The following is a 27101-nucleotide window of genomic DNA, read 5'->3' as shown; positions in this document are numbered from 1 at the left end:
AAGATACATTAAAACTAATCCAGTTAATACTCCAACTGAACATATCACTCTGGAAAATATTCTGTCCAAAGAAACTCAATTTCAAGGAAATGCTTCGATTGAAAATAAACCATGCTGTCTTTTGCCATCATTTCCAAGTTTTATGATGGTGTATGGCAGAAGCAGCAAATACCTTTATCTAGATGTAATAACAATATATAATAATCCTTTATTAGTATTCCACCCTATCTCTCACGGGAACAAGGGCAGATTCCAGCATACACAAACACAATGCCTAGAAACAACAAAACACAGATAAAGGCTCCCTTCCCCTTCTTGCTCTGAGAAGTGGTGCTCATCTACGAGGGGTATTTTTTAAGTAAGGTCCGTTTTGTTGTAGACACTAGTAGTTCGCGTGCATACCGCAACGAGCACGTGCGTCATGTACCGGCATGCTTTGGGAACAACTGTGCTCAGTTTCCGCTCTGTAGCTAATCTGTACAGTTCTGTTCTGTGCTTTAAAAATGTTTAAGACTATCAACTCACCCTCCGCATGTGAGGTTCACTCATTGATATGGTTTATGTCAGCAAGGAACCTGCCTGCTGCAGAAATTCATCGACAGATTGGTGAAGTGTACGGTGATACTGTTATGAGTGAAAGCAAAGTGCGTAAGTGGGTACGACAATTCAAAGATGGTCATGACAACGTCCACAATGAGGACTGCACCGGTCGCCCTTCTTTGATTACAGTGAACTCTTGGTTGTCGGAGCAGGCGGCAAGTTTTTATGAAGAGGGTATTTTAAAATTGGTTCAGAGGTATGATAAGTGTTTGAACAAACTTGGCAACTATGTCGAAAAATAGAGTGAAGTATGTACTTTCTGAAAATAAATTTACTTTTTTGAAATAAACTTTCGTTGTGTACTTATGTTCAAACGGACCTTACTTAAAAAATACCCCTCGTACTTCCCTAAGTCGTAAAGCCTGCATTGTCTGTAGACACCACCTAGGTCATGTGGCCGGTATGACTGCATGGGGCAATGTTTACCTTCCCGCTGAGACAGTACCTATTGATCTACAGACATGAGATGTTCATGAAAGGTCAGAAAACTCACACATGAGCTTGACCTCATGGCCACAACATCAAGTAAAGACCTGCATGCTTGAAGAAGCCATCTCATGTCACATATGGCCACCTTAACAATGATGCTTTTCAGTAGACTCATTTCACATTTTCTTTTGCCACTCATGTTAACAAATCAGAAAAATATGAACGAGTACCAAGGTGGGAACCAGTACCAAGATGGGAATACTGATTAACTGATGAACAAACATTCTGGGGTAGTCTTTTGGAAGCATTCAAAGAAGTGGTCTGCCAGTGTGAGTATCTGGAACTGGAAGCATCTAGCTTAATTGTATTGCTTTGATTGTTTTGTTATTGTCTTTGTTTATGGATGTACTGTGGGCTTGGCCTCATGTAAGCCGCACCAAGTCCCTTGGGGTGATGGTAGCGGGATACAAATATTATTATTATTGGGTTGTTGTAGGTTTTTCCGGGCTATATGGCCATGTTCTGGAGGCAATTTTTCTCCTGACGTTTCGCCTGCATCTATGGCAAGCATCCTCAGAGGTAATGAGGTATTATTATTATTATTATTATTATTATTCCCAGAAAATGGAAAGTATTTGATAACAGAAAGATATTTAGATCATACAATCACTGAGTTGGAAGAGACCCCGTAGGCCATCCAATCCAACCCCCTGCCAAGAAGCAGGAAAATCACATCCAAAGCACCCCTGACAGATGGCCACCCAGCCTTTGTTTAAAAGCCTCCACAGAAGAAGCCTCCGCCACAATTTGAAGCAGAGAGTTCCACTGTTGAACAGCTCTTACAGTAAGGAAGTTCTTCCTAATGTTCAGGTGGAATCTCATTTCCTGTAGATGAAAGGAACATGCATGTGTACAATTATTCTTATTCTTAGCATGACCTAATCTTTTGTTAACAAGCAGCATTTTTTAAAAATAGTAGCTGTAGGGTTCCTATTATTATTACTTTATTATTTCCGTTATTTCTACCCCGTCTCTTTTCTACCCCCAAAGGGGGACTCAGGATGGCTAACACTGGCAGCGATTCGATGACATTACATATAAACAATTAAATACAATAACCATTAAATACAAAAAAATCCATTAAGCCATTAAAATACATAAAATACATACACCATTAATTAAAACAGTACATAAAACATTAATCTATATAAATAAAAATGTAATGTTCGTTTGTGGGATTAACATAACTCAAAAACAACTGGGTGAATTGACACCAAATTTGGACACAAGATACCTCTCTGGCCAACAAGTGACCATCACTCATAAAAACACTGAAAAACACAGTGGAAGGCACTTCAAAAGCCAAATAAAATAAAATAAAATAAAAATGCATTACAATGCATGCACAAAACCACATATGCACAAATATATACACACACATATACACATATACACAGACTGGGCCACAGCAACGTGTGGCAGGGGATGGCTAGTTAAACAATAAAACCGTATCCTCATATATATCGCCTTGCCAATCCATTTCCAACCAAAGTGCTGATTTATGTCTGCTGTCTGAAATCCTGATCCCAGAACCACGATTTCAATTTCTTCCTGAAAGCCAGGAGGGATGGGGTTGATCGTATCTCATTTGGAAGTGCATTCCACAGGCAGGGAGCCACGACCGAGAAGGCCCTGTCCTAGACAAGATTGCATCCATGGAACATTGGGAAGGACACTAATTCTATCCAAGAACAGTAGTTAAAATGCCACGGTCACAAACCTGACAAAATTGTTCCCCTGTAGCAAGTAGCTCAAAACAGAAACAGATACTCTAAAATGCAATCAAACATTTTGTCCAATTTGGTACATAATAAATTACCAGCTGAAAAGGAAGGTGCTGACTCAGCCGGACTCACCTTCATGGGCCCAAATGTGGCGCTGGAGGTCTGATCCATTCTTCATGAAATAAAAATTGCAATAGGGGCATTTCATGGCTCGCTTTCCTATCAGCCCTTTCAGCTGAACTCTCCTGCCAACAATCTCTGAGATGGTGTTCATTGAAACCTCTGGGATGGAGAAAAAAGGGAGGAAGCAAAATAAATCATCTTTCACCTTTAGGGAATAGGTCAAAATTAAACAAATTATTGAATATTGTTACAGTGCTGCCTCTTGCAACTTTTTAGGAGTTTTTCCTTTGCATGGTCTCCTCCCAGATGAGCTTTTTGTAGTCAAAGGAAACAGCATCCCACTTATTGGCCTTTCCAATCCTGCTTTTGTGTCATGAGCTTCCATGGCAACTGATTATTTTAGAGATAAATTAGAATCTAGTCCCACCACTGGTGCAAAAACCATGTTTTTCCCCAAACAGAAAGCATCCTCAAGTGGGTAATACCGAGCAGGGTAGCTTTGCTAACCAAATATTTATGTGTTTCAATACTCTCAAGAAGGAGCATAACATTTGTTTAAGGTTGCATCTGGGATTTCCAGGGAAGTCAGCAATATCCAAGCAGACAGCTTGTTAATACCCGCAGAAGGCCTAATCATCCAGAGGTATGGTATAATTGCCAGAAATAATGAAGAGGTAGGATGGCACTGTCTCAGTGGTGTATAATCATCAATCTAATGATTGGTCTTCAGGTCTGTAAGTATTCCTTATGAGGGATTTGCCAGAAAACATGGGAGGAATCAGGGTTTGAAGTGGGAGACTCATGCTTAGAACGCTGAATTTTCTATGTTTCCATTCCCTTAATCATTTTCTTAGTTTTCTTGAGATACAACAGTTGTAGAAATCTGGAGATTAAAGAAAATTTCCCTTGGGAAGGGCAGAATCTGATCTCTTTACTCAAAATAGTGGGATAATGGTGGATTTTTGTGTGGTCAGTCTCTAGGCACAAGAGGGAATATGGCTATACAACATCGTAGAATCATAGAGTTGGAAGAGACCTCGTGGACCATCCAGTCCAACCCTATTCTGCCAAGGAACAAGAAAATTGCATTCAATGCACCCCTGACAGATGGCCATCCAGCCTCTGTTTAAAAGCCTCCAAAGAAGGAGCCTACACCACACTCCGGGGCAGAGAGTTCCCCTAGAATCATAGAATCATAGAGTTGGAAGAGACCTCATGGGCCATCCAGTCCAACCCCCTGCCAAGAAGCAGGAATATTGCATTCAAAGCACCCCTGACAGATGGCCATCCAGCCTCTGTTTAAAAGCTTCCAAAGAAGGAGCCTCCACCACACTCTGGGGCAGAGAGTTCCCCTGTTGAACAGCACTCACAGTCAGGAAGTTCTTCCTAATGTTCAGGTAGAATCTCCTTTCCTGAAGCCATTGTTCTGCATCCTAGTCTCCAGTGCATTAGAAAACAAGCTTGCTTCCTCCTCCCTATGACTTCCCCTCACCTCTTTATACATGGCCCTCATCATGTCTTGTCTCAGCCTTCTCTTCTGCAAGCTAAACATGCCCAGCTCTTTAAGGTACTCCTCATAGGGCTTGTTCTCCAAACCCTTGATCATTTTAGTCGCCCTCCTCTGGACACATTCCAGCTTGTCAACATCTCCCTTCAACTGTGGTGCCCAGCACTGGACACAGTATTCAAGGTGTGGTCTGACCAAAGCAGAATAGAGGGGTAGCATGACTTCCCTGGATCTAGGAACTATGCAGGCCAAAATCTCATTGACTTTTTTAGTTGCCACATGACATTCCTGGCTCATGTTCACCTTCATGTCCATGAGGACTCCCAAGATCTTTTTCACAAACTGCTGTCGAGCCAGTCGTCCCCCATTCTGTATCTTTGCATTTCACTTTTTCTGCCTTCAGCTCCCCGTAAAGATGACTAGTTATCAAGTAGATAAGTGATAAAATCTCTTACCCACATTTCCAAGGGATTTCTTTCCTCATACACAGGAATGAGAAAACAAGTTCTGTTTTTAATTCCTTTGAGGTTTCTGAAATTTACATCTCTGTACATTTTCCCCTTTGGGAAATAGGCAAAGCACATTCATAGCAAGTACAAAAGGACTGTCTGGCTGATCCAAAAGATACAAACAACCCATCCAACTCTTCTGATTTTTAAAGGCCCATGCAGAAAGGCAGAAATTATTACAGTTTAGCTATGCAACTGGAAAATTCAGTCTTGAAAATGAAGAAGCTCTCGAGACTAATAGAGTATATTTTACCATCTTCAAGATGAAGAGAGAAAATGTGGAAATGAGGTGAGGGTATATATATAAAATCCTATCATAAAGCCAAGTGGCGGGTTTGAGCAGGGTCTGCTCTTGTCTATTGGGTAATTGAGATAATGCCATGTACCAAACAGGTCAATGGAGACTGAAGTATGCAAACGCGGGCACTTTTGCACAGCAACACTCGAGTTAACCAGGTTTGCAGCTGGAAGGGAGGAGGAAAGAGCCGGTCAATCCTGTCTTCCCCATATTTGCAACCCAACCAGAAAGGTATTCAATATCCATCACAGTCCTCTCTCAACCATGGAAGAAAGATCAAAACCGAATCATAATATGAAGATTTATAATGGAAATCTGTAAACCATAAACACATTTATTCTGCGCTGTAATGCACAACATTAAGATTGTGGTAAATATACTACACTCTGTCAATAGCTAGATTTCAGGTTAATGCAATTTCTCTTCCTCTCTCCTTCTCTCTTTCCATCTCCCTCCCACCCCACCCCTTGTATTCCATTTGTTCTCTATAGGAAAATAAAAACATTTTTGTATTAAAGTGTGTTTATTCAGGCAACACAAATATAAAGCATGTGCGTGGGTAAATTTCACACAAAAATCTTATGTACTTTACATATTGAAGCCTTGTAAAAGTTGACCTCATGTATTGGGGGCAAAATTATGGATTTTGTTAAGCCTATGGAAAGGTTGAGGGGCATCCTGTGAAGAGGGGCCAGCTACTCCTATCTCCATATTCCTGCCCACATTAAAAAGGACAGAGTTGTCATGTTCAGCAGCCTGTTTGCTTGGTTACTGCTGGGGGAAAGCTCCAGTAAAAGAGGACTCTTCCCAGTATTTTCAGCAAACTTGGGAAGGGTTCAACAGTCCTTGGAGCAAAAAAAGGATCACAGGCTTCAGTGATGAAGAGGTGAGAGCTTCAGGTGAGATCTCCAAGTAAAGAAGCCTCTGGGGAACAGCTCTGTGGAGCTTTGTATCTTTGTCCTAACCTAGACCTTGACTCTGCCTCCTCTAGGTTGGATTCCTAGACTCTGACCCTTGGTTTCCTGTACTCTTTGTTTAATTAAACCTTAGCCCTGATACCTGGGCTCCTTGCACTTAACAATAACAGAAAACAACAGAGCCCGATAGATACATAAGCTTCTTTTAGGCTCTTCCAGGATGGACAAAGTTTTTGCCTCTCACCACTTTACTCACATATGCTTTCTTTTCTGAGAAGCGTTAAGTTGTAGTGCTTACAGGTTTTGGGGTTGAAGTTTTGACTAAAATTTCCTGACTTATATATGAGTGTAATAGTCTCACTTATCCAACATAAACAGGCCAACAGAATGTTGGATAAGCAAAAATGTTGGATAAAAGGAAGGGATTAAAGAAAAACCTATTAAGCGTCAAATTACGTTATTATTTTCAAATAACAAAACATCATTCTTTATTTATTTTATTTATTCAATACATTTATATTCTACCGTTCTCACTCTGAAGGGGACTCTGGGCAGAGCACAACATACAAACTACAAACACTCAATGCCAGGATGATGAATTCATTATCATGTTTTACAACAGATCGACAGAAAAAGCAGTTCAATACATGGTAACGTTATGTAGTAATTACTGTATTTACAAATTTAGCCCCAAAACATCACGATGTATTGAAACAGCTGTGTATCTGGGCGGGAGGCATTTTGCGTTGGATAATACAAAACGTTGGATGAACAAAGGTTGGATAAGCGAGCCTCTTCTGTATATGCAATACTTGTTTTAAAAAAATCACAAAAGCATGTGGGAAGAGAATGCAATAGATTTGTGACTGAATACACGGGAAACTCACACCCAAAAGATATAGACCGATTTCAGCATCATTGGTTGCGGGAGAGTACTAGTAGCACAATTAAGGTTCTGAGTTCTGAGTATTGGGCCCAAAATTGACCCTCTTTCCCTTTTCAGAAAGCTTCTGATGGCATAGAAGTTGAACCAGTAAGCAAGTTTCTCTATCCCTTCCACTTTGTTTTCCAAATAAATATAGTGTCAATCAGTCACAGACATGGTGCAATGATAGTCTATTACACAACTAAGGGCATGCCCCATGATGAGGCTACATTAAAAACCATTAGTGTGTCTTATCTTACCTGGGTGGTTTGTCTTTATGTGTGATTTTATAAGTCGGTCTTCAGAAAATGATTTATCGCACACAGGGCAGGAATAACTCTTTTTGTCCTTTAAAGAAATATGGAAAAGAAGAAGATTGCATTATCAGTTCATTGACTTGATTACTGAACTCATTACACACTGAGAAAATATATGGCTCCCAACAAGGTGATAACTGGAAGGCCCAATTTCAGCTGGTAGCATGAAATGTGAGAACCATTATCATGATGAGGCACACCGAAGGAAACAACAAAAATTAGGCTTCATTACTACATTGTTGATTATGATTCACAGTTTTTATCTAATTCAAGGGAAGAAATCTACAGTGTAATTCCATACAAGATTTGATTTACATGTTCATGTAGAAAAGTGCAATGTATCTATTTGCTTCTGGAGATTGAACAATGCTGTTATTGCATCGTGAATACGGGGTACACATTATCATCCATCTCACCATTCTTTATTTTTCCTTTTTAGTTGCTGTCATTGTCATCCAGAATGAAATATAAATTTCATTTACTTCAAAGTGGCTGGATGCGAGTTAACAGTCTGGATAGACATATGGGCAAAAACAACATATGCTGAAACCCGAACAAACCACACCATCCCATTCTATTCTGTGTGTAGATCCAGCCAGGACAAATACTCAGTCATCAGTAAGGTAAAATATGGCCTCTATCCAACTAAATCAGTGATTCTCAACCTGTGGGTTCCCAGATGTTATGGCCTTCAGCCTTCAGCTCCCAGAAGTCCTAACAGCTGGTAAACTGGCTGAGATTTCTGTGAGTTGTAGGCTAAAACACCTGGGGACCCACAGGTTGAGAACCACTGAACTAAATAATGATTTCTTTTTGAAGTTGATTTCTCTCTTTTTTTTTTCTTTTGTAGATAATGCAAGTTACAATAGCCAGTAGACTTGTGTGTGGATCTGTTTTCCTTCGGTACTTTCAGGAACAAGTAACAGAAAGGGTCCTCCCAGTACGAAAACCCACCCAACATGAAAGCAAGCTGGAGCCGATCTTGGCTCCTCTTCTGCTTTTTGGCATCACATCTTTTTTTTATTAATACCAGCAAACAAAAACAAAACCCTCATTTCCTGAAAACTACTACCAGTTATCTCTTCCTAAAGTGGAGAGAATAAACAGCTGTAAGGAAGAATTAAAGCCAAAGCAGAAAGGAGACTGAAGTGTGCCAGGAAAAAAGAGGGGTTTTTTTAAAGGAAGTCCAGGGAGGATAGCTCCAGGAGGTCATTATTCTTCCTTACCTGGAAGTGGGTAAGCCTCCTTAAAATGCCTTGGAAAATGTGTATGGTGTGGTGCAGGCCGGGGAGAGAAAGTGCCCATGCTAGTGCTTGCGGCACCTCTCCTCTAGAGTAGAAACAGGTAAGAAGCCTCCTTAAAGTATGCCTGCCTGCACCATCACCTCTAGAGTAGAAACAGTTTTAAGAAGCCTCCTTTAAATACCTTGGAATTAGTGTGTGGCGCGGTGCAGGCCTGGGCGAGAAAGCGCATACGCCAGTACCTGCAGCACCTCTCCTCTAGAGTACAAACAGCTTTAAGAAGCCCTCCTTTAAATGTCTATGAAAGAATGTTTCATGGCCTGCCTGCAGCACCCTCCTCTAGAGTAGAAACAGCTTAGATGCCTAAAATGACGAGAAGGGGAGCCTGGGAAGCCCCTCCCTATAATGGGCTGGACAGAAAATGAATATTTTGGCACCCTGAGCAAAAACAGATATCTGCCCTCCTGACTTCGGGAGGCTCCCAAAAAAATGGATTAGGGCCCCCACCAAAATCTGTGACACCAAAACAGATTGCAGTTTACCCAGAATGCTCAAGCCTAGTAGTCAGGTGATAAATATGTTATGCTGCTACTGTATATTATCAATCCATATATACTGTATATTATCAATCCATATATACAGGCTAACGTATATTCTGGAAACTGTATGAAAAACAGAGGGTTACATGGCCAGTAAGAGAATCTAAGAGAAAGGAACTGTGATGCATGAGTGCATTTTATGCTCTAGCAGTGCTTTATTCCCAGGGTTATGGACATGGCAACCCACAACCCAGTAAGGGCTTGGGGCAAGATCTTGAAGTGATGAGGCTGCATAATCTGCTAGAATAACTGTCAATTCTACTGACAACTCAAAACCCCAGCCATCAGAAAGCAACCTTGCAGCCTAAAGGGCCAATTCAGAAACCACTGGACTGCTAGTTATCCTGTTATAAGTTCATATCTTGTTTCCATTCACGCTGTCATTTAGTATGTACAAAATGAACCCAATGGAAATAGTTTGGGCTGTGTTGGGAACTTTGCAACAAAAAAACAACAGCATTGCAACAATAACAGAAAACAACAGAGCCTGACGGATACATAAGCAAACCAAGTTGGGATAAAATAATGTCATAGCTAGAATGGATTCAGCAGAAGAGTTAGGGTTAACCAATTTGAGGCAGTAAGAACGAGAAGAACTAAAGTTATACTCTTAAAGGGATCAATGTATGGGATGGAGCAGCTTTCCAAATTACAGCCTTGCAACTTGTTGTTTCTTCTTCACCCCAGAGTTTCTTCCAATCTAACAAAAGGACGACCACCTATCCCTACCTTCTGTTAATGTAGTGGTCAATCAATTGCTTGCCAGGCACCCACTGGCAGAACATAAAGCAACTACAGGAAATGAGACATACAAGAACAGCCATAGGCTTCTCAATCGTTTTTTCTGGGCAACTGCAGCTCTTCAGTTCAAGCTGAGTTTTGAATCTTTCAGTACACACTGGCATTACTTGAACAACAGGTTAGGAGTATGGTTTCCTTTCAATACACTTTATGGCACTTTCATGTGCCATTTTCCCCTTTCTGCCTGAACTTATGTGTGCGCAGATACACTGAGAAATATTTATGGCCCACACCTGGCATAATTCAGTATAACAGAATTGCAACAAATATTAGGATGCTCTCTCTGGCTTAGGTTTTCAGCTACATCACTCATGTTACAATTTTGGTAATTAACTATCTGTGCATAGTAGTAGTAGTAGTAGTAGTAGTAGTAATTCATTGGAACTTGTGTCACAAATACCATCTGCCTGCGACAAAGAACTGGTGGGATCATAAGACTGAAAAAGTTACAGAAAATGAACACGTCAAACTACTCTGGGACTTCTAAATTCAAATAGAGTTGTGCGGCATAATACTCCTGACCTCACAATCATATTAAAAAACAAAGTATGGATCGTTGATGTTGCAATCCCAGGACTGAAGAGGACTGAAGAGAAACAACTGGAAAAGCTGACACAATATGAGGATTTAAAGATCGAACTGCAAAGACTCTGGCACAAGCCAGTAAAGGCAGTCCCAGTGGTGATCGGCACACTGGGTGCAGTGCCTAAAGACCTTGGCCTGCACTTAAACACAATCTGCACTGACAAAATTACCATCTGCCAGCTGCAGAAGGCCACCTTACTGGGATCTGCATGCTTTATTCGTCGATATATCACACAGTCCTAGACACTTGGGAAGTGTTTGACATGTGATCCAATACAACAACCAGCAGAGTGATCTTGTCTGCTGTGGACTCATCTTGTTGTGAGTCAAATAATAATAATAACAACAACAACAACAACAACAACAACAAAATCACAATCTTTCAACTGGAAAAGGCCACCTTACTTGGATCTGCGCACATCATTTGAAAATACATCACATAGTCCTAAACGCTTGGGAAGTGTTCGACTTGTGATTTTGTGATACGAAATCCAGCATATAGATCTTGTTTGCTGTGTCATACTGTGTTTTTGTGTCAATAAAATAATAATAATAATAATAATACTTTATTTGTATTCTGCCCTATCTCCCCGAGGGGACTCAGGGTGGATTCCAGCATACACAAACACAAAGGCAACCATTCAATGCCTAGAAAAAACAAAACACAGATAAAGGTAGAGGTTTTCCCTTCTGGCTCTAAGGGATGGTGCTCATCTCCATTTCTAAGCCAAAGAGCCCGCATTGTCCGTAGACATCTCCTAGGTCATATAGCCAGCATGACTGCATGAGGTGCCATTTACCTTCCTAAGGTAAGTACGCATGAGGTGGTACGTATTGATCTACTCACATTTGCATGTTTTCAAACTGCTAGTTTGGCAGAAGCTGGGCCTAACAGTGGGAGCTCACCCCGTCCCATGGATTCGAACTGCGAACCTTCCGGTCAGCAATTTCAGCAGCTCAGCTGTATAACCAGTTGTGCCATCACGGCCCACAGAAGGATCTTTTAACGGGGAGTGGAGTGTATTATACTTTTGCACTCATGGTTTTGGTTCTGGATTATTTTATACTGTTTTAATTAACTTGTTTAAAAACTTTTTAAATTATGATAATTAATTAGTTTTTAGATTTATTTTATTTCAATGCTGGAAGCCACTTTGACTTTCATGTTGGGAGGAAGGAAGAGCAATTAGCAATCAATAAATATTGACCTAAAACAACAGGACTGTTTTTTTTCAACACGTGTTGGTCTTGTCCATTGCATTCCACTGTCTATTTGTCTCTGCTCATCTACACAATGCAGCCTGACTAGTTCAGAAAGCAAAAAATAAATGTGCAGCTCCTCCAACATATCATAATTCCAGAGCCAACATGTTGAATTTGCGATGCTAACTGCATTCTGAACATATGGAGTTAGTTCAACAAGGACTCCTGGGAACTCTAACAGGCTAGAAGAGACATGCTGTTGCACTTCTGCAAATGCCAAGATTTGCTTCCTCAAAAAGCAAATTGCCACAGGAGGCACAGAGATAAAAATGCTCATGCCTTGTGAAGGAAGAGGCAGAATGCAGAGGAAATATTTCTTTTTTCTTCTGCACAGGAAAATGGTAGAAGACCATCTCTCTTATTTGTGGGGCCTTCTACGCACTACTAGGTTTACGCAGCATGGGAACAATTAAATATATTTCCTTGGCAGGCTATTCTGTTCATAAGAGAAAAAATTCTAGTGCTGAGCTTTAATAAGAGCATACAAACATCCCAATGGGACTGGCAGTCATCTTCAAAGCATCTCCAGATCTGTAGGTCCTTTTTCAGTGGCATTCTAGCATTTTGAACATGACCCTTGGCATTGCCTTGCAGAAACAAGAGGATTATAAACAAGTTCACGATCAAAAGATGCCTGATACTCATAGGGAAACAAAAACACACCATCTGTATGGACCATCTGATACAAATCCATTTTCTCTTGTTTTTCTCTTGATACATACTGAATACCTGTATGCCTACACAGTTCAAATAAACAGACTCAGATGGTTTTTCCAAGGAGAAGCAGGTAATAAATGTGGGGGCACAATGGGTTAAACCGTTCTGCTGCTGAACTGCTGACCCGAAGGTTGGAGGTTCTAATCCAAAGGATGGTGTGAGCTCCCACTGTCAGCCCCAGCTCCTGGCAACATAGCAGTTTGAAAGGAGCCCCCCAGTGGTGCAATGAATTAAACCCTTGTGCTGGCAGGACTGAAGACTGACAGGTCAGAGGTTCAAATCCAGGAAGAGTGCGGATGAGCTCCCTCTGTCAACTTCAGCTCCTCATGTTGGGACATGAGAAAAGCCTCCCACATGGTAAAATATCAAAACAACTGGGCATCCCTTAGGCAACATCCTTACAGACAGCCAATTCTCTCACACCAAAAGCAATCTGCAGTTTCTCAAGTCACTCCTGATGTCGCAGCTCAGGATAGATTCACCTTGCTCAAAACACCACCACACACCAAGGCTGTAGGTTTTGTAGTTTATTGAAGAAAAAGCAAAATCATAAACATAGAAATAAAGTTGCAAAAGTTCAATAGCCAAAACAGAGTCTTAAATGCAAAGGCAAAGTTTCCAAGCTCCAAAGGCAAATAATATGAAGTATAATCAATTAGCATTGGTTAAAAAAGAATCCATGGCAGCATGACAAGGTCCCCAAAAACCAAGACCAAAACCAAAGTCCCAAAGAGCTAAAAGCTTTCCCCAAAAGTCAAGGTAATTCCAGAGAAGTTAACAGGGTGTAAGCAACATTGCACTGACAAAGGATTGACTTCAATCAGATCATTAAATATGTTTCCCTAGCATGAAAGCATTACGTTGACCTCGAACTTCCCATTTGCTGGCAAGCCGTGCACTTCGGCATATCCTTAATTGCAAATGGTCCTCCTTAATCAAATCTCTATCAGCTTCAAGGCCAGATAACTCATTATCCTAGGACTGGTCACCCTGGGAACTGAGAGGCACTGAGCTCCCAGATGGAGCAGCCAACTCCTCCACCTGCAGCTGTGAAGATTCACTTAAATCATGATCTAAAACAACATTCCTTTCTCTGGGAAACAGAAATGCCGTCTCTTTTTCAGAATCAACACTGTCTGCCTCAACAACAGGGGCATGTTCAGTAATCTGTAACCCATCATCCTCCTCGTCCTGATGAAACTCAGGCTCAGAAAGTTCAGGCTCAAAGTGAGCTACAACACCTGACACGAAAAAAGCATTTGGAAAACATGCAAATGTGAGTCAATCAATAGGTACCGCCTCAGTGAGAAAAGGCAAAAAGATACTCCAAGCAGTCATGCCGGCCTCATGACCAGGAGGTGTCTATGGACAATGCAAGCTCCTGGGTTTGGAAATGAAGAAGAGCACTTCCCCAAGAGCTGGAGAGGAGCACCACCTCCAGAGCCAGAAATGAAAGGAGAAGCCTTTGCCTTTGTGTTTGTGTGTCTCATCGTATTTCATAGTAACGAGGCACTGAATGTTTGCCTGTGTCTGTTTATATGCTGCAATCCACTCTGAGAAGGGTGGAATATAAATCAAGTAATAGTAATAGTAGTAGTAGTAATAATAATGATAATAATAATTCCAGAAACAAATACACCCCACATACACCCGAAAATCCAGCAACACAATTAAATTGGGAAGAATGTACTCTGAAAAAGAAAAGAGGTGGCCAGTCTTTGTGAATAAGAAACCTGAAATGTTTCAAATGAGAGTATCAGAGAGAAGGGGGAAGAAGACAAAAACATGAAAATTGGCAAAGCAGGTTGGTAGCAACACTTCAAAAGAAGTTCTCTCAACCAATAACTTCCTTGAAATATGCCCGTGACATCTTCAGGAATCATGCAGAGAATGCCTGGCCAAAGCTGCCTCTTTTAACGGCAAAGTGAATGTGGCAGATTTTCTCAGCAAGTCTCCGTCTTTTGGCACATTTGCAGAGTAATCCTAGAAATGCCTGGAGAAACCTGTTACTGCGTTAATCCTTCGGAGTAACCCTGTCACTCTTCCAATCAGCCTGAAGGAATTTCTTGGTCTGAGACTTTGCATTCCTCAGCCTGTTCAGGTAATAAATGGGGAGTCCCAAAGAAAGCCTCCATCACAGACTGGAGGCTCATCGGGATGCCCTTGTCATAGATGGTAACACAGACTCACTTAATGACCCAGTTGGGACTCTCTTACAATACACTTCTTGTCAATCTCAGTATCTGCATTTTCCCTGGACACAGAGTGCTCATTCAGCCCAGGCTTTTAGAAACCCTGCCTTTTAGAAGACTTTCTGAAGGACAAAAAACAGGTAAAATGTCCGGTGAGGACTTCACACAGAACAGAATGTGCTTGTCTGTATTCTGTTTTCCTAATTGGGGCTGGTAAACAATGACTACTCTGGAGTGATAGAACTGATAGGTTCAGATAGTTGTTATACTATATCAGTTCCTTTAAAACACCACAATTACATGAGAGACTGCATATATAGTTTTGGCATGCCTCTGGAAGGGCATCCCGGCTAGTTGAATATGAGTTTATTTGCTGATTTCTAAATCTGCAGCGATTCAGAAACAACCACAAAAACATAACTCCTATCCTTGCCAAACAATTTCATAGGGTTATAGGAGGAATTTTACACAGGTCTTCTATTTTACACAAACACCAACAAAAAAACCCCAACTAACAGATTGCTTTTTTCGATAGAGTTACAAGCTGGGTAGATGCGGGGAATGCCGTGGATGTAACGTACCTGGATTTCAGTAAGGCCTTCGACAAGGCCCTCCATGACCTTCTGGCAAGGAAACTAGTCCAATATGGGCTAGGCAAAACTACGGTGAGGTGGATCTGTAATTGGTTAAATGGACGAACCCAGAGGGTGCTCACTAATGCTTCCTCTTCATCTTGGAAAGAAGTGACGAGCGGAGTGCCGCAGGGTTCCGTCCTGGGCCCGGTCCTGTTCAACATCTTTATTAATGACTTAGATGAAGGGTTAGAAGGCAGGATCATCAAGTTTGCAGATGACACAAAACTGGGAGGGATAGCCAATACTCCAGAGGACAGGAGCAGGATTCAAAACGATCTTGACAGATTAGAGAGATGGGCCAAAACTAACAAAATGAAGTTCAACAGGGACAAATGCAAGATACTCCACTTTGGCAGAAAAAATGAAATGCAAAGATACAGAATGGGGGATGCCTGGCTCGAGAGCAGTACGTGTGAAAAAGATCTTGGAGTCCTTGTGGACAACAAGTTAAACATGAGTCAACAATGTGATGTGGCGGCAAAAAAGACAATGGGATTTTGGCCTGCATCAATAGGAGCATAGTGTCTAGATCTAGGGAAGTAATGCTACCCCTCTATTCTGCTTTGGTGAGACCACACCTGGAATATTGTGTCCAATTCTGGGCACCACAATTCAAGAGAGATATTGACAAGCTAGAATGTGTCCAGAGGAGGGCGACTAAAATGATCAAGGGTCTGGAGAACAAGCCCTATGAGGAGCAGCTTAAGGAGCTGGGCATGTTTAGCCTGAAGAACAGATGGCTGAGAGGAGATATGATAGCCATGTATAAATATGTGAGAGGAAGCCACAGGGAGGAGGGAGCAAGCTTGTTTTCTGCTTCCCTGAAGACTAGGACACGGAACAATGGCTTCAAACTACAAGAAAGGAGATTCCATCTGAACATGAGGAAGAAGTTCCTGACTGTGAGAGCCGTTCAGCAGTGGAACTCTCTGCCCCGGAGTGTGGTGGAGGCTCCTTCTTTGGAGGCTTTTAAACAGAGGCTGGATGGCCATCTGTCAGGGGTGCTTTGAATGCAATATTCCTGCTTCTTGGCAGGGGGTTGGACTGGATGGCCCATGAGGTCTCCTCCCACTCTTTGATTCTATGATTCTATTAAACCTGGGTCACAGAACTAACACTCTTTATATTATACTAGCTTGGGGACCTGGTGTTGCTCAGGTTATTTGACAAATAAATAAATTGTACAAAAGGCATAAGGTTGTGGGTGAACTACAAGTCATATCATGCCAGATTAATCCCAAGAAACTCCATCAGTACTTAAAGTTGGTTATGTTGGGCAAGTTTGTGGAAGTGGAAGCCTGTCTGTGAAAGTGGGCACCCCAGCCACATACACACATGCATGTTTTCACTTTTATTATGTGTATATTTTATTTTATTATTTATTTATTATTACTATGTGTATAGATAGATTAAGTTTAACAAATCTTTATCTTCAAAGCCTACAGGAGGACTAGAATACTGGGATGGTGGGTATAAACATGTGTATATTTTAGAAACATTAATGTATTTGTACAAATTGTTTAGTTTCAGTCAAATTTTCAAAAATGTATATATTTACAAATGTGCACACAAAAAAGCACGCATTTACAAAACAAATACAAAATTGTTTTTTGCCAGTGTGCACAAAAATGTGTACTTCAATAGGTTCTTATGGGTTTTTTCGGGCTATAGAGCCATGTTCTAGAGGCATTTCTCCTGACGTTTCGCCTGCATCTATGGCAAGCATCCTCAGAGGTAGTGAGGTCTCACTACCTCTGAGGATGCTTGCCATAGATGCAGGCGAAACGTCAGGAGAAATGCCTCTAGAACATGGCTCTATAGCCCGAAAAAACCCACAAGAACCTAGTGATTCCAGCCATGAAAGCCTTCGACAATACAATGTGTACTTCTTTGTAACAGGATATGGATAATAAGTGAAAATCCAAAGTCAGAACAAGATGGAACAAACTCTGAAGAAGAAAAAACCCAAGCTTGACAGATAATTGGATTGTTTAATGAGTCATTTAAGACCTAAGCTTCTTATTTCAACTGTGTGGCTACTTTACAAAGGGCTATACCAATATGCAAAGTTTATTTATTTCCAAGTCCGGCACAAAGTGAAGCTGCGACTCCAAATCTCTGGGGTGTCAAACATTTCATCAAATTTCTTCTGCTACACTTCCACTCTCTTCTCCCCTTTTGTTGCCACATGCATTTCCCTTTTGGCTTGAAATATTTTGTTACATTTGTTCCTTATGAGTCTGAAAAGGAAAAGCCTGTAATGTCAACCTGGTGAAATTTATCTGAGCAGGGGAAACGTTTTGTATAAAATTTTCTATATATTTCTGCCAACTGAGTTCACTCAGCCCTGCAAAATGCTGCCCCAACTTTAGAGCATATTTTAAAGTGCAATTAATCAAACAATTTCATAGGGTTATAGAGGGAATATAGAGGCCACTTCTGACTCCATATTTCCCTTCTTACATTTCTGAAACTGTACGACTGAAAGCCAGTAAGACCTTGTAACAGGGGAGCAAACAGACTCACGTTTTGCAGCTTTCTGTGCCATCTCTGCTTGACAGCACATTTTCACAGGGAATATTTACAAGTGCATTGAACTGCTTTGACTGTCACTTAGGGATGCTATTAATGAGGATTTTTGGATGAGAAACCAAATCAATGCTGCAGCTTTGCTAGGTCTTTTATTCAAGCCTTGCAAGAAAAGGAGCTTCAGACTTCCTAGATTACAAAGAGTCTCCACAGCAACATCTTCTATATGTTTACCTTTTCATGTACAATGACAAAACTAAGAATGGAATGCCAGAAACTTGGAATAAAGGCGAACCCAAACATGATCCAGATGTATGAGCTGAATAATAATGGAGAAAGGCAGGGAGTTTCAGAAAAACATCTATTTCTGTTTTGTTGACTATTCTAAAGCCTTTGACTATGTGGATCATAATGAATTGTGGCAAGTTCTTGGTGGAATCTGTATAACGATCAAGTACCAACAGTAAGAACAGACCATAGAACAACAGACTCATTCAACATTGGGAAAGGAGTACGACAGGGCTATATACTCTCATCCGACCTATTCAACGTGTATGCAGAACACATCATGCGATGTGCGGGGCTTGACGAAGCCAAGGCTGGAGTTAAAATTACTGGAAGAAACATCAACAACCTTAGATATGCATTTGATACCACTTTGATGGCTAAAAGTGAGGAGGAGCTGAAGAACCTTCTAACCAAGGTGAAAAAAGAAAGTGCAAAAGCTGGGTTGCAGTGAAACATTTAAAAAAAACCAAGATTATTATGGCAACAAGACTGATTGATAACTGGCAAATAGAGGGAGAAAACGTGGAGGCAGTGACAGACTTTGTATTTCTAGGTGCAAGGATTACTGCAGACTCAGACTGCAGCCAGGAAATCAGAAGACGTTTACTTCTTGGGAGGAGAGCAATGACCAATCTCGACAAAATAGCAAAGAGTAGAAACATCACACTGGCAATGAAGATCTGCCTAGTCAGAGCAATCGTATTCCTCATAGTGACCTATGGATGCAAGAGCTGGACCATAAGGAAGGCTAAGGGAAGGAAGATAGACGCTTTTGAACTGTGGTGCTGGAGAAAAATTCTGAGAGTGCCTTGGACCGCAAGATGATCCAACCAGTCCATACTTCAGGAAATAAAGCCCGACTGCTCATTGGAGGGAAGGATAGTAGAGGCAAAGATGAAGTACTTTGGCCACATGATGAGAAGACAGGATAGATTGGAGAAGACAATGATGCTGGGGAAATTGGAAGGTAAAGGAAGAAGGGCCGACCAAGGACGAAATGGGTGGATGGTATCCTTGCAGTGACTGGCTTGATCTTAAAGGAGCTGGGGGTGGCGATGGCTGACAGGGAGCTCTGGTGTGGTGGGCTGTTCCATGAGGTCACAAATAGTCGGAAGCAACTGAACGAATAAACAACAACACAAACATAATCTGTCTAGTGGCATGATGCAGATATTCCTAAACCTCATCACTTTGGAATGCCCTCCAAAGTGGGCATTCCCACTTTGGAGAGAATATGGAAAAGCTCTCTGATGCTTTGAAAATAAACAAACATTAAGAGGGCATATTGAATTAACTTGTCAGGAAGAAGGCATCTAGCCCAACCTTCTTTCTGATGTTTTTGTGCATGGTGCATAGAGTAGTCTATTTTTTCAAACACAGTGAGCTTCAGAATATTATGTTGCCATACTATGAAGTCCAGGAAAAACTGTGCCAAGTTATTTTCCTGGCTGTGTTTTGCACCTGTTTCAGAAGTGGGTTAACTGGTATCATTTTCTCCCTTCAAAATTGTTAGTTAACATTTTTCTTAGACAGCTAAACTGTCAAAAAGATCTTTTAAATAACTCTAAGCTTTCATAACAACAACAACAACAACAACAACAACAACAACAACAACAACAACAACAACAACAACAACTTGTACCCTGCCTCCATTTCCCCAAAGGGACTTGGGGCGGCTTACATACGGCACAATGTGCCTAAAACAACACATAAAATAGACACATAGTACAATAAAAAATAAAACCACAAGCATATAGAAACAAGTATTTAAACTCAAAACAGCGCCCAATAACCTATGATGAGAACTGTCGTAAAACATGGCTAATCGTAACCAGGAACAGGGGAATGGGATGGTGCAAGTTGTAGATAATGAACTAGGGAATAGGACAAAAGTGCAGTGCTGTCATTAATTGTGGACCATTGGGGGTTAGACAATCTGTCCAAACCTCCAAGTTTTCAATTCCTTCCAAAAGAAGGACAGTGTGGGGCCTGCCTAATCTCCCTGGGGAGAGCATTCCAAAGCAATATAAAGATGTACCAGGAAGATCTACTGATGATACTATTACTATTATTATTTGTTTTGCCTAGCCTGCTATGGCATCCACTCCCCACAACAGAAGTCTTGTGGTTATATCCCACTGCCAGAAGGGAAAGAGAGTTTCATCTATGCTGACGATCGTGCCATGACCGCACAAGCAGGGAGCTTTGAAATTGTTAAATATAAGCTCTCTGAATATTACAGAAACACCAGATGATTCCTAATCCATCTAAAACCCACATGTGCTTTTCACTTAAGAACAGACAAGAATCTTGAAGGAATCCCACTAGAGAAGGAGCGTCATTGCAGCACATCAAAATTCTTGGGAGTTACTCTGGACAAGAAGAACTCCTTGAGTATCAAGCAAAAAGTGGGTGCTAGAAATAATATTATATGATAGCTGACTGGCACAACCTGGAGATTACAACCAGGCATAGTGAAGACATCTGCCCTTGCGCTTTGCTACTCTGCTGCTGAATACTCATGTACAGTGTGGAACATCTCACCACATTAAAACAATGGATTATCGAAGCATCAAAAATCATCCGGGCGTCCCCTGGGCAACGTCCTTGCAGACGGCCAGTTCTCTCACAACAGGACACTCCTGACACGACAATCGAAGGATGTCCACGCCCCACACCACTGTAGAAATTAAACTGTTTAGCTGGTATTGTATCACATGATATCCTCCGGGAAGCAGCAACCAACAATGAAAGGACCAAGTTAGTGACACATCCAGCTATCTGTTTCAATATCAGCCAGTATGCCAATGTTTTAGATCAAGAAATAGATTTCTAAGATTTACAGCAATACTCACAAGAACACCTCAGGAAATGAGAGTCCAAAAGTGGCAGGCTAAAACCCGGAACCTCAACCCATGGCTGATTCCAGATGAGAGACTCCTCCTGGGCACACAGAAAACTGGGTGACTTAGAAGGCACTGAACAGACTGTGCTCTGGCACCACAAGATGAAGAGCCAATCTTAAGAAATGGAGCCACAAAATGAAGTTCATGACATGCGAGTGTGGAGAAGAGCAAACCACAGACCACCTATTACAATGCTACCTGAACCCTGCAACATGCACAATGGAGGACCTTCTTATAGCAAAACCAGAGGCACTCCAAGTGGCCAACTATTGGTCAATGGACATTCAGTAAAATGCCAAGTTCTAAACTTTGTTTGTGTTTTTAAATACTTTACAACTATGCCCTCAGTTTGCTTCTGACATGATAAATAAATGCCTGCTATTTTCAACTGTAACACTAAATTTCTGAATTACGAATGAAGCCATAGGTTTCAAACACGGGGAGCCGAGTGCCTGGTGAGAAATCAAACATGAAAAACAAAAATCAAGAGTGTGACCCAAAAACCAAGCTCAGTTTAACTCTGCAAAACAAATTTAACTGGGAAATGTTTCTCTAAGTGAAGCAAAATACCAATAAAAACCAGAAGATAGCACTATGTGTATTTATATAAGGACGCCTTCCATTTGCTTCAAGCTTCCTGCTGCTTTTTGGAAAGCTAGCCTGTGGCTTCTGAAATCACAGAAGCTAGTCAGAATAGGAGAGAAACTATTTTGTTCTTTACTTAAAAAGAAAAAGAAATGAATTCTAACTGCTGGAGATATTGGCCAATAGCCGACCTCCTGTCAACATAAAGCAGATCTAGAAAATATTAGATGTATCAGGTTTAGCTCATGCTTTTAAGAGAACTGCGGTAACCAAACCTGGAAACAGATAAGCCGGAAAATGAATAGTGAGAAAAACGTCTTTTGTTCTTCTGAGATGTGGGAGTTGAAAGTCTCATATGAGGTGCCCTAAACGGAGAAGAAATGTAATGTTACCTTTCTAACTTACCTCCTAATTTTCCCACACTTACAAGCTTTTAAAGGACCAGTGAAAGGCTGAACACCGCCCATTAAGATGGAAAAGTCTGAAGCAAGGAGAATAACATCTTGTACATTCTTGATCTATCGAGCTGCTATTACAAGTTTTTCCCAAACCTAGATCTCATTAATAGTCCAGGTTAGAACAGAGAAAATAATGTCCAGAATAAGCCAAAAAAATATGCATAGCTGATCAGAGTATATCTCATGAAGGGCTTGAAATACCACACTAAAAATGTGGAGTGCTTGTCAGGACATCACTAGCATTGATATACTTTCAAAAAATACTAAACACAACTAGCCAGAAGGTTGACAGGAGAAGAAACAACATCATTTCCATGGGATTTTTCACTTTCTGCCCATTTTCTATGCCCTGTCATGATCTAAGGTTGCTCCCAAATGGGCACGGCAGTGCACATCAAGGCATCCCAGTGAACTGAGTAAGAACAAAAACCACACCTGCATTCAATTTTATCTGTATTCAGCAGAAACCAAGGTCATCATTCCAATTCAAGGTAATTGTGTACACAATCCATATTGGAACCAGTTCCTTTTAATCCACTAACTAGGTGTTAGTTAGTTAGTTAGGTCCAAATGTATTCTCCCCTATGAACCATCAAGACAATTACGATCTTCTGGTGGGGCCCTGCTCTTGGTCCCGCCACTTTCGCAATTGTGTCTGGCGGGAACGAGAGACAGGGCCTTTTCTGTGGTGGCCCCTCGGCTATGGAACTCTCTCCCGATTGAGATCAGATCTGCCCCCTCCCTCCTGTCCTTCAGGAGGCTGGTGAAATCCTGGCTATGGAAGGAAGCATTCCCAGAGTAATGGTTGAGACCGGTTACAGGACAAAGCTATCGACCACACATATGAACTGAGTTGGACTTGATTTTATCTTGGCGATTTGGTTAATTTGTCAATTTAATCTATATGTATTTTAATTTGCTGTTATTGTATGATGTTTTTAGATTGTACTATTAGTATTTAATCCTGTTGTGAGCCGGTCTGAGTCCCTCTACGGAGGTTAGAGAAGATCGGAATATAAAAGTTTTAAATAAATAAATTAAATAAATAAACAGTGCTTGTTCAGAACAGTCCTTGGTCTGTTGTATAGCACATATTGACCACATTTTGGTATTGAAGCTACAATTCAGCAAAGAGGTACAGAAGTGGGTGGTTGAGCTACATAACAACACACATGCCGCCCTTATACTTCTTCAAAAGAAGTAGACACTGAATTATGCAAAACATGACATTATGCAATTCAAATAGAGGCTACTTTTGTTATGACATAGTGTACATGAAGGGTTGTTCTCTAAAATCAGGACAGTAAATAAAGAGCAACACTCAAAAAGCAGGGGAATTCCAGACAAGAATCAATCAGGGCCAGATAACACCTCCAAACAAAGGATTCCCCCAGACACCAATCAGCCAGGTTTTGAAGCTACAAGGCCATTAAATGCTAATCAAGGTGGGCAATTGCAAATTCACACTTGCCTCAAGCAGACAACAGTTATTTCTCCTACTCTGGACATTCCACAGATATATAAACCTCACTTGCCTAGTTCCCTCACCCACTGAGGATGCCTACTATAGATGTGGGCAAAATCTTCTGGCCCAGCTTACCTGTCTGAACAAATCTCTCCATATGAACCATCTCAGAGCTTAAAATCGCCTGGGGAAGTCCTGCTCTCAGTCCCACCTCCTTCGCAGTTGCGACTAGCAGGGACGAGAGACAGGGCCTTCTCAGTGGTGGCCCCTCGGCTGTAGAATTCCCTCTCTAGGGATATTAGATAAGCCCCCTCCCTCCTGAGCTTCTGTAAGAAAGTAAAAACATGGCTTTTTGATAAAGCCTTTGAAGATCCTATGCAATAAATAACATTGGATTTATGTGCAATGAATATTGGAATGGCCCACACTATGACTTTGCATAATGTGGTTAACACTGAAGGCACTATTTTATATGTTGAAATATTTAAATGTATTTTATAATTCTATTTAAGTGTTTATTTTATCTGTACATTGTTTTGGAAGGCATCAAAGAGTTGCCTAAGTGTAAGCCACCTTGAGTCCCCTCTGGGGTGGAGAAAGGCAGGGTAGAAATGTTGTAAATAAATAAGTAAATCCTGCATATCTCTTGGAAGACAAGTGGACAAATGTCAGCATGTTGGAAGAAGCAAAGGCCACCAGCACTGAAATGATGGTCCTCCGCCATCAACTCCACTGGACCGGCCACGTTGTCCAGATGCCCGACCACCGTCTCCCAAAGCAGTTGCTCTACTCCGAACTCAAGAACGGAAAACAGAATGTTGGTGGGCAGGAAAAGAGATTTAAAGATGGCCTCAAAGCCAATCTTAACAACTCTGGCATAGACACTGAGAACTGGTAAGCCCTGGCCCTTGAGCGCTCCAGCTGGAGGTCAGCTGTGACCAGCAGTGCTGTAGAATTTGAAGAGGCATGAATAGAGGGCAAAAGAGAGAAACGTGCCAAAAGGAAGGTGGAAGGTGCTCTCAGTCGGGGTTGGCTTGACGCGCCTTCCACCTTCCACTAAGTAAGTAAGTAAGTAAAGTAAGTAAATGTCAGGAGAGAATGGCTCTAGAACATGACTATACAACATGGAAAACTCACAGCAATGCAGTTCTCCAGACACTCTGTTCCTTAGAAGCCTACCAGGACTATAGAATTACTTTCCTAAACTTCAAACTTTCTTGTATCCAAAAACAGGACCAAAGATGGAAAACGGAAAGCAGAAACACATGCCTGCATGGATAAGACACTAATAATACATTTGAAAAATCTAGGAAGCAGATAACATCAGAACTGCACGTATAACTGACAAAAGTCCCACAATGGGAAATAACAGAGTCCATTTTAGTTTGAAACTCTTCACAGGATTTAGCAGAACAAATTCTGTAGAGCTTTAAAGAAAAATACTTGCAACGACTCACACTTACCAGGTCTGTGTGCACTTTCAGGTGGGCCTGCAATTTGTATTTATCGGGCGTGGAATAATCACAATCTTCTGTGGGACATTTCAGCAAAATATTACTATGCTTCTGAATGACATGTCGTTTGAGACAGTTTTTGGTGATGGAGGAGTAACTGCACTGAGAACAGTAATAAAGGTGCTCTCGAGTGTGAGTACGGACGTGCATGTCATAATGCACCTGGTACCAGAACAGTTTTCCTGGAAAGAACAATTCAAAACATGAACAAGGTTAATTCAATTCATTTAAATGTGCTCCACTCAAATATTGTGTCATGGAAAGAATGCCAAGTGGGATCTTGAGAGAACAGTGATTCAAAGGTTTGCTATACCTTGGATGTGGGCAACTGCTTTGTAAAGCAGAAATCACTATAATTTGGTTAGCCATATACAGAATACTCTGATGCAGAATGACAATTTCACTGTTCTGACCATTCATCAGGAAACAAATGTGTTTTTTAACCCCAAATAAAAATATCACCAAAACCATTTAAGCTTTCCCACTAATCTAATTCCCTAAGACTTGTGTAGTTTTATCACCATCCCCAGCCCACCCAAATTCAGTATATTTGTATATATACTGAATTTGAGTCCCCCTCGGGGTGAGAAAAGTGGTATACAAATACTGTAAATAAATAAATAAATCTTGCCTCCTGTGCTATACTAATAATATAATATAAGATATTGTATATACAGATAATATTTATAATATTATAATGTAATACAATATAATACTACCATTTTATTTTTTTATTTTTTTTGGTCGTGTCAGGAGCGACGAGAAACTGCAAGTTGCTTCTGGTGTGAGAGAATTGGCCATTTGCAAAGACATTGCCCAGGGGACGCCCAGATGATTTGATGTTTTTATCATCCTTGTGGGAAGCTTCTCTCATGTCCCCGGCATGAGGAGCTGGAGCTGATAGAGGGAGCTCATCTGCCTCTCCCTGGATTTGAACCTGCGACCTGTTGGTCTTCAGTCCTACCGGCAGAGGGGTTTAACCCACTGCACCACCGGGGCTCCATATACTACCAATAATAATATGATATTTATTTATTTCGTTTCAAAAGCATTACATAAATTAGTATAAAACTGATAAAAATAGAAGGAGCGCAGGTGGCTAAATATCTTTTGACCAAAAACAGGCAACAGCAATGACATTGTATTGTCGAAGGCTTTCATGCCTTGTTGTAGGTTTTTTCGGGCTATGTAGTCATTCTACAAATATATAAACCCATATAGTTCCAACAGACCTCACTACCTCTGAGGATGCTTGCCATAGATGCAGGCGAAACGTCAGGAGAGAATGCCTCTAGAACATGGCCATATAGCCCAAAAAAACCTACAACAACCTAGCAATGGCATTGTCTGAGGACTGCAACAATTCTTCCTCTATACATGAGGAAGGGCATAGCGGACAAGCATACAGATGCGGAGTTGTGTGTTCTGCTCCACAGTCACATAAGGCGTGGGATTCCTTTAGGTAGTGCCATTTTGCCAGGTTGTCTTTTGATCTGCCCACTCCACTTCTGAATCTGTTCAGGGACTTCCAAGTTGCCCATTCTTGGTTTTTTAAAAACATAATATGATATTATAATTATATATTTTATATTACATGTAATATTGCTAATAATGTATTGTCGAAGGCTTTCATGGCCGGAAGCACTGGGTTGTTGTAGGTTTTTTCAGGCTATATGGCCATGTTCTAGAGGCATTTTCTCCTGACATTTCGCCTGCGTCTATGGCAAGCATCCTCAGAGGTAGTGAGGTCTATTGGAACTAGGAAAGTGGCACATCTAATCACCTCTCAACAAAAAATTGCCTCAGGCAATCTGCCAGGCCATCAAATGCTAATCAAGGTGGTCAGTTGAAACATTCACACTGAGCTTCAACAGACAAGAGTTCTTTGCCCCACCCCGGTCATTCCATAGATAT

At 41.1% G+C, this 27101-nt stretch overlaps 1 protein-coding gene across 4 annotated transcripts in view; it reads right to left on the bottom strand.

Annotated features, from left to right (window-relative positions):
* ZFAT (zinc finger and AT-hook domain containing) overlaps positions 1-27101 on the bottom strand; it is a 185476-nt gene that overhangs the window by 55943 nt on the left and 102432 nt on the right. For all 4 annotated transcript variants that reach the window (XM_067467276.1, XM_067467277.1, XM_060775905.2 and 1 more), the window contains 3 exons: positions 25137-25369; positions 7353-7440; positions 2946-3095 (listed from right to left, as the gene is read on the bottom strand). In XM_067467276.1, the coding sequence (XP_067323377.1) occupies positions 2946-3095; positions 7353-7440; positions 25137-25369 (471 nt within the window). The remainder of the gene's footprint in view (positions 1-2945; positions 3096-7352; positions 7441-25136; positions 25370-27101) is intronic.

The sequence above is a fragment of the Anolis sagrei genome, chromosome 4 (assembly GCF_037176765.1).
Source record: "Anolis sagrei isolate rAnoSag1 chromosome 4, rAnoSag1.mat, whole genome shotgun sequence".
NCBI lineage: Eukaryota > Metazoa > Chordata > Lepidosauria > Squamata > Dactyloidae > Anolis > Anolis sagrei.
This window is presented reverse-complemented; position numbering and strand designations above follow the sequence as displayed.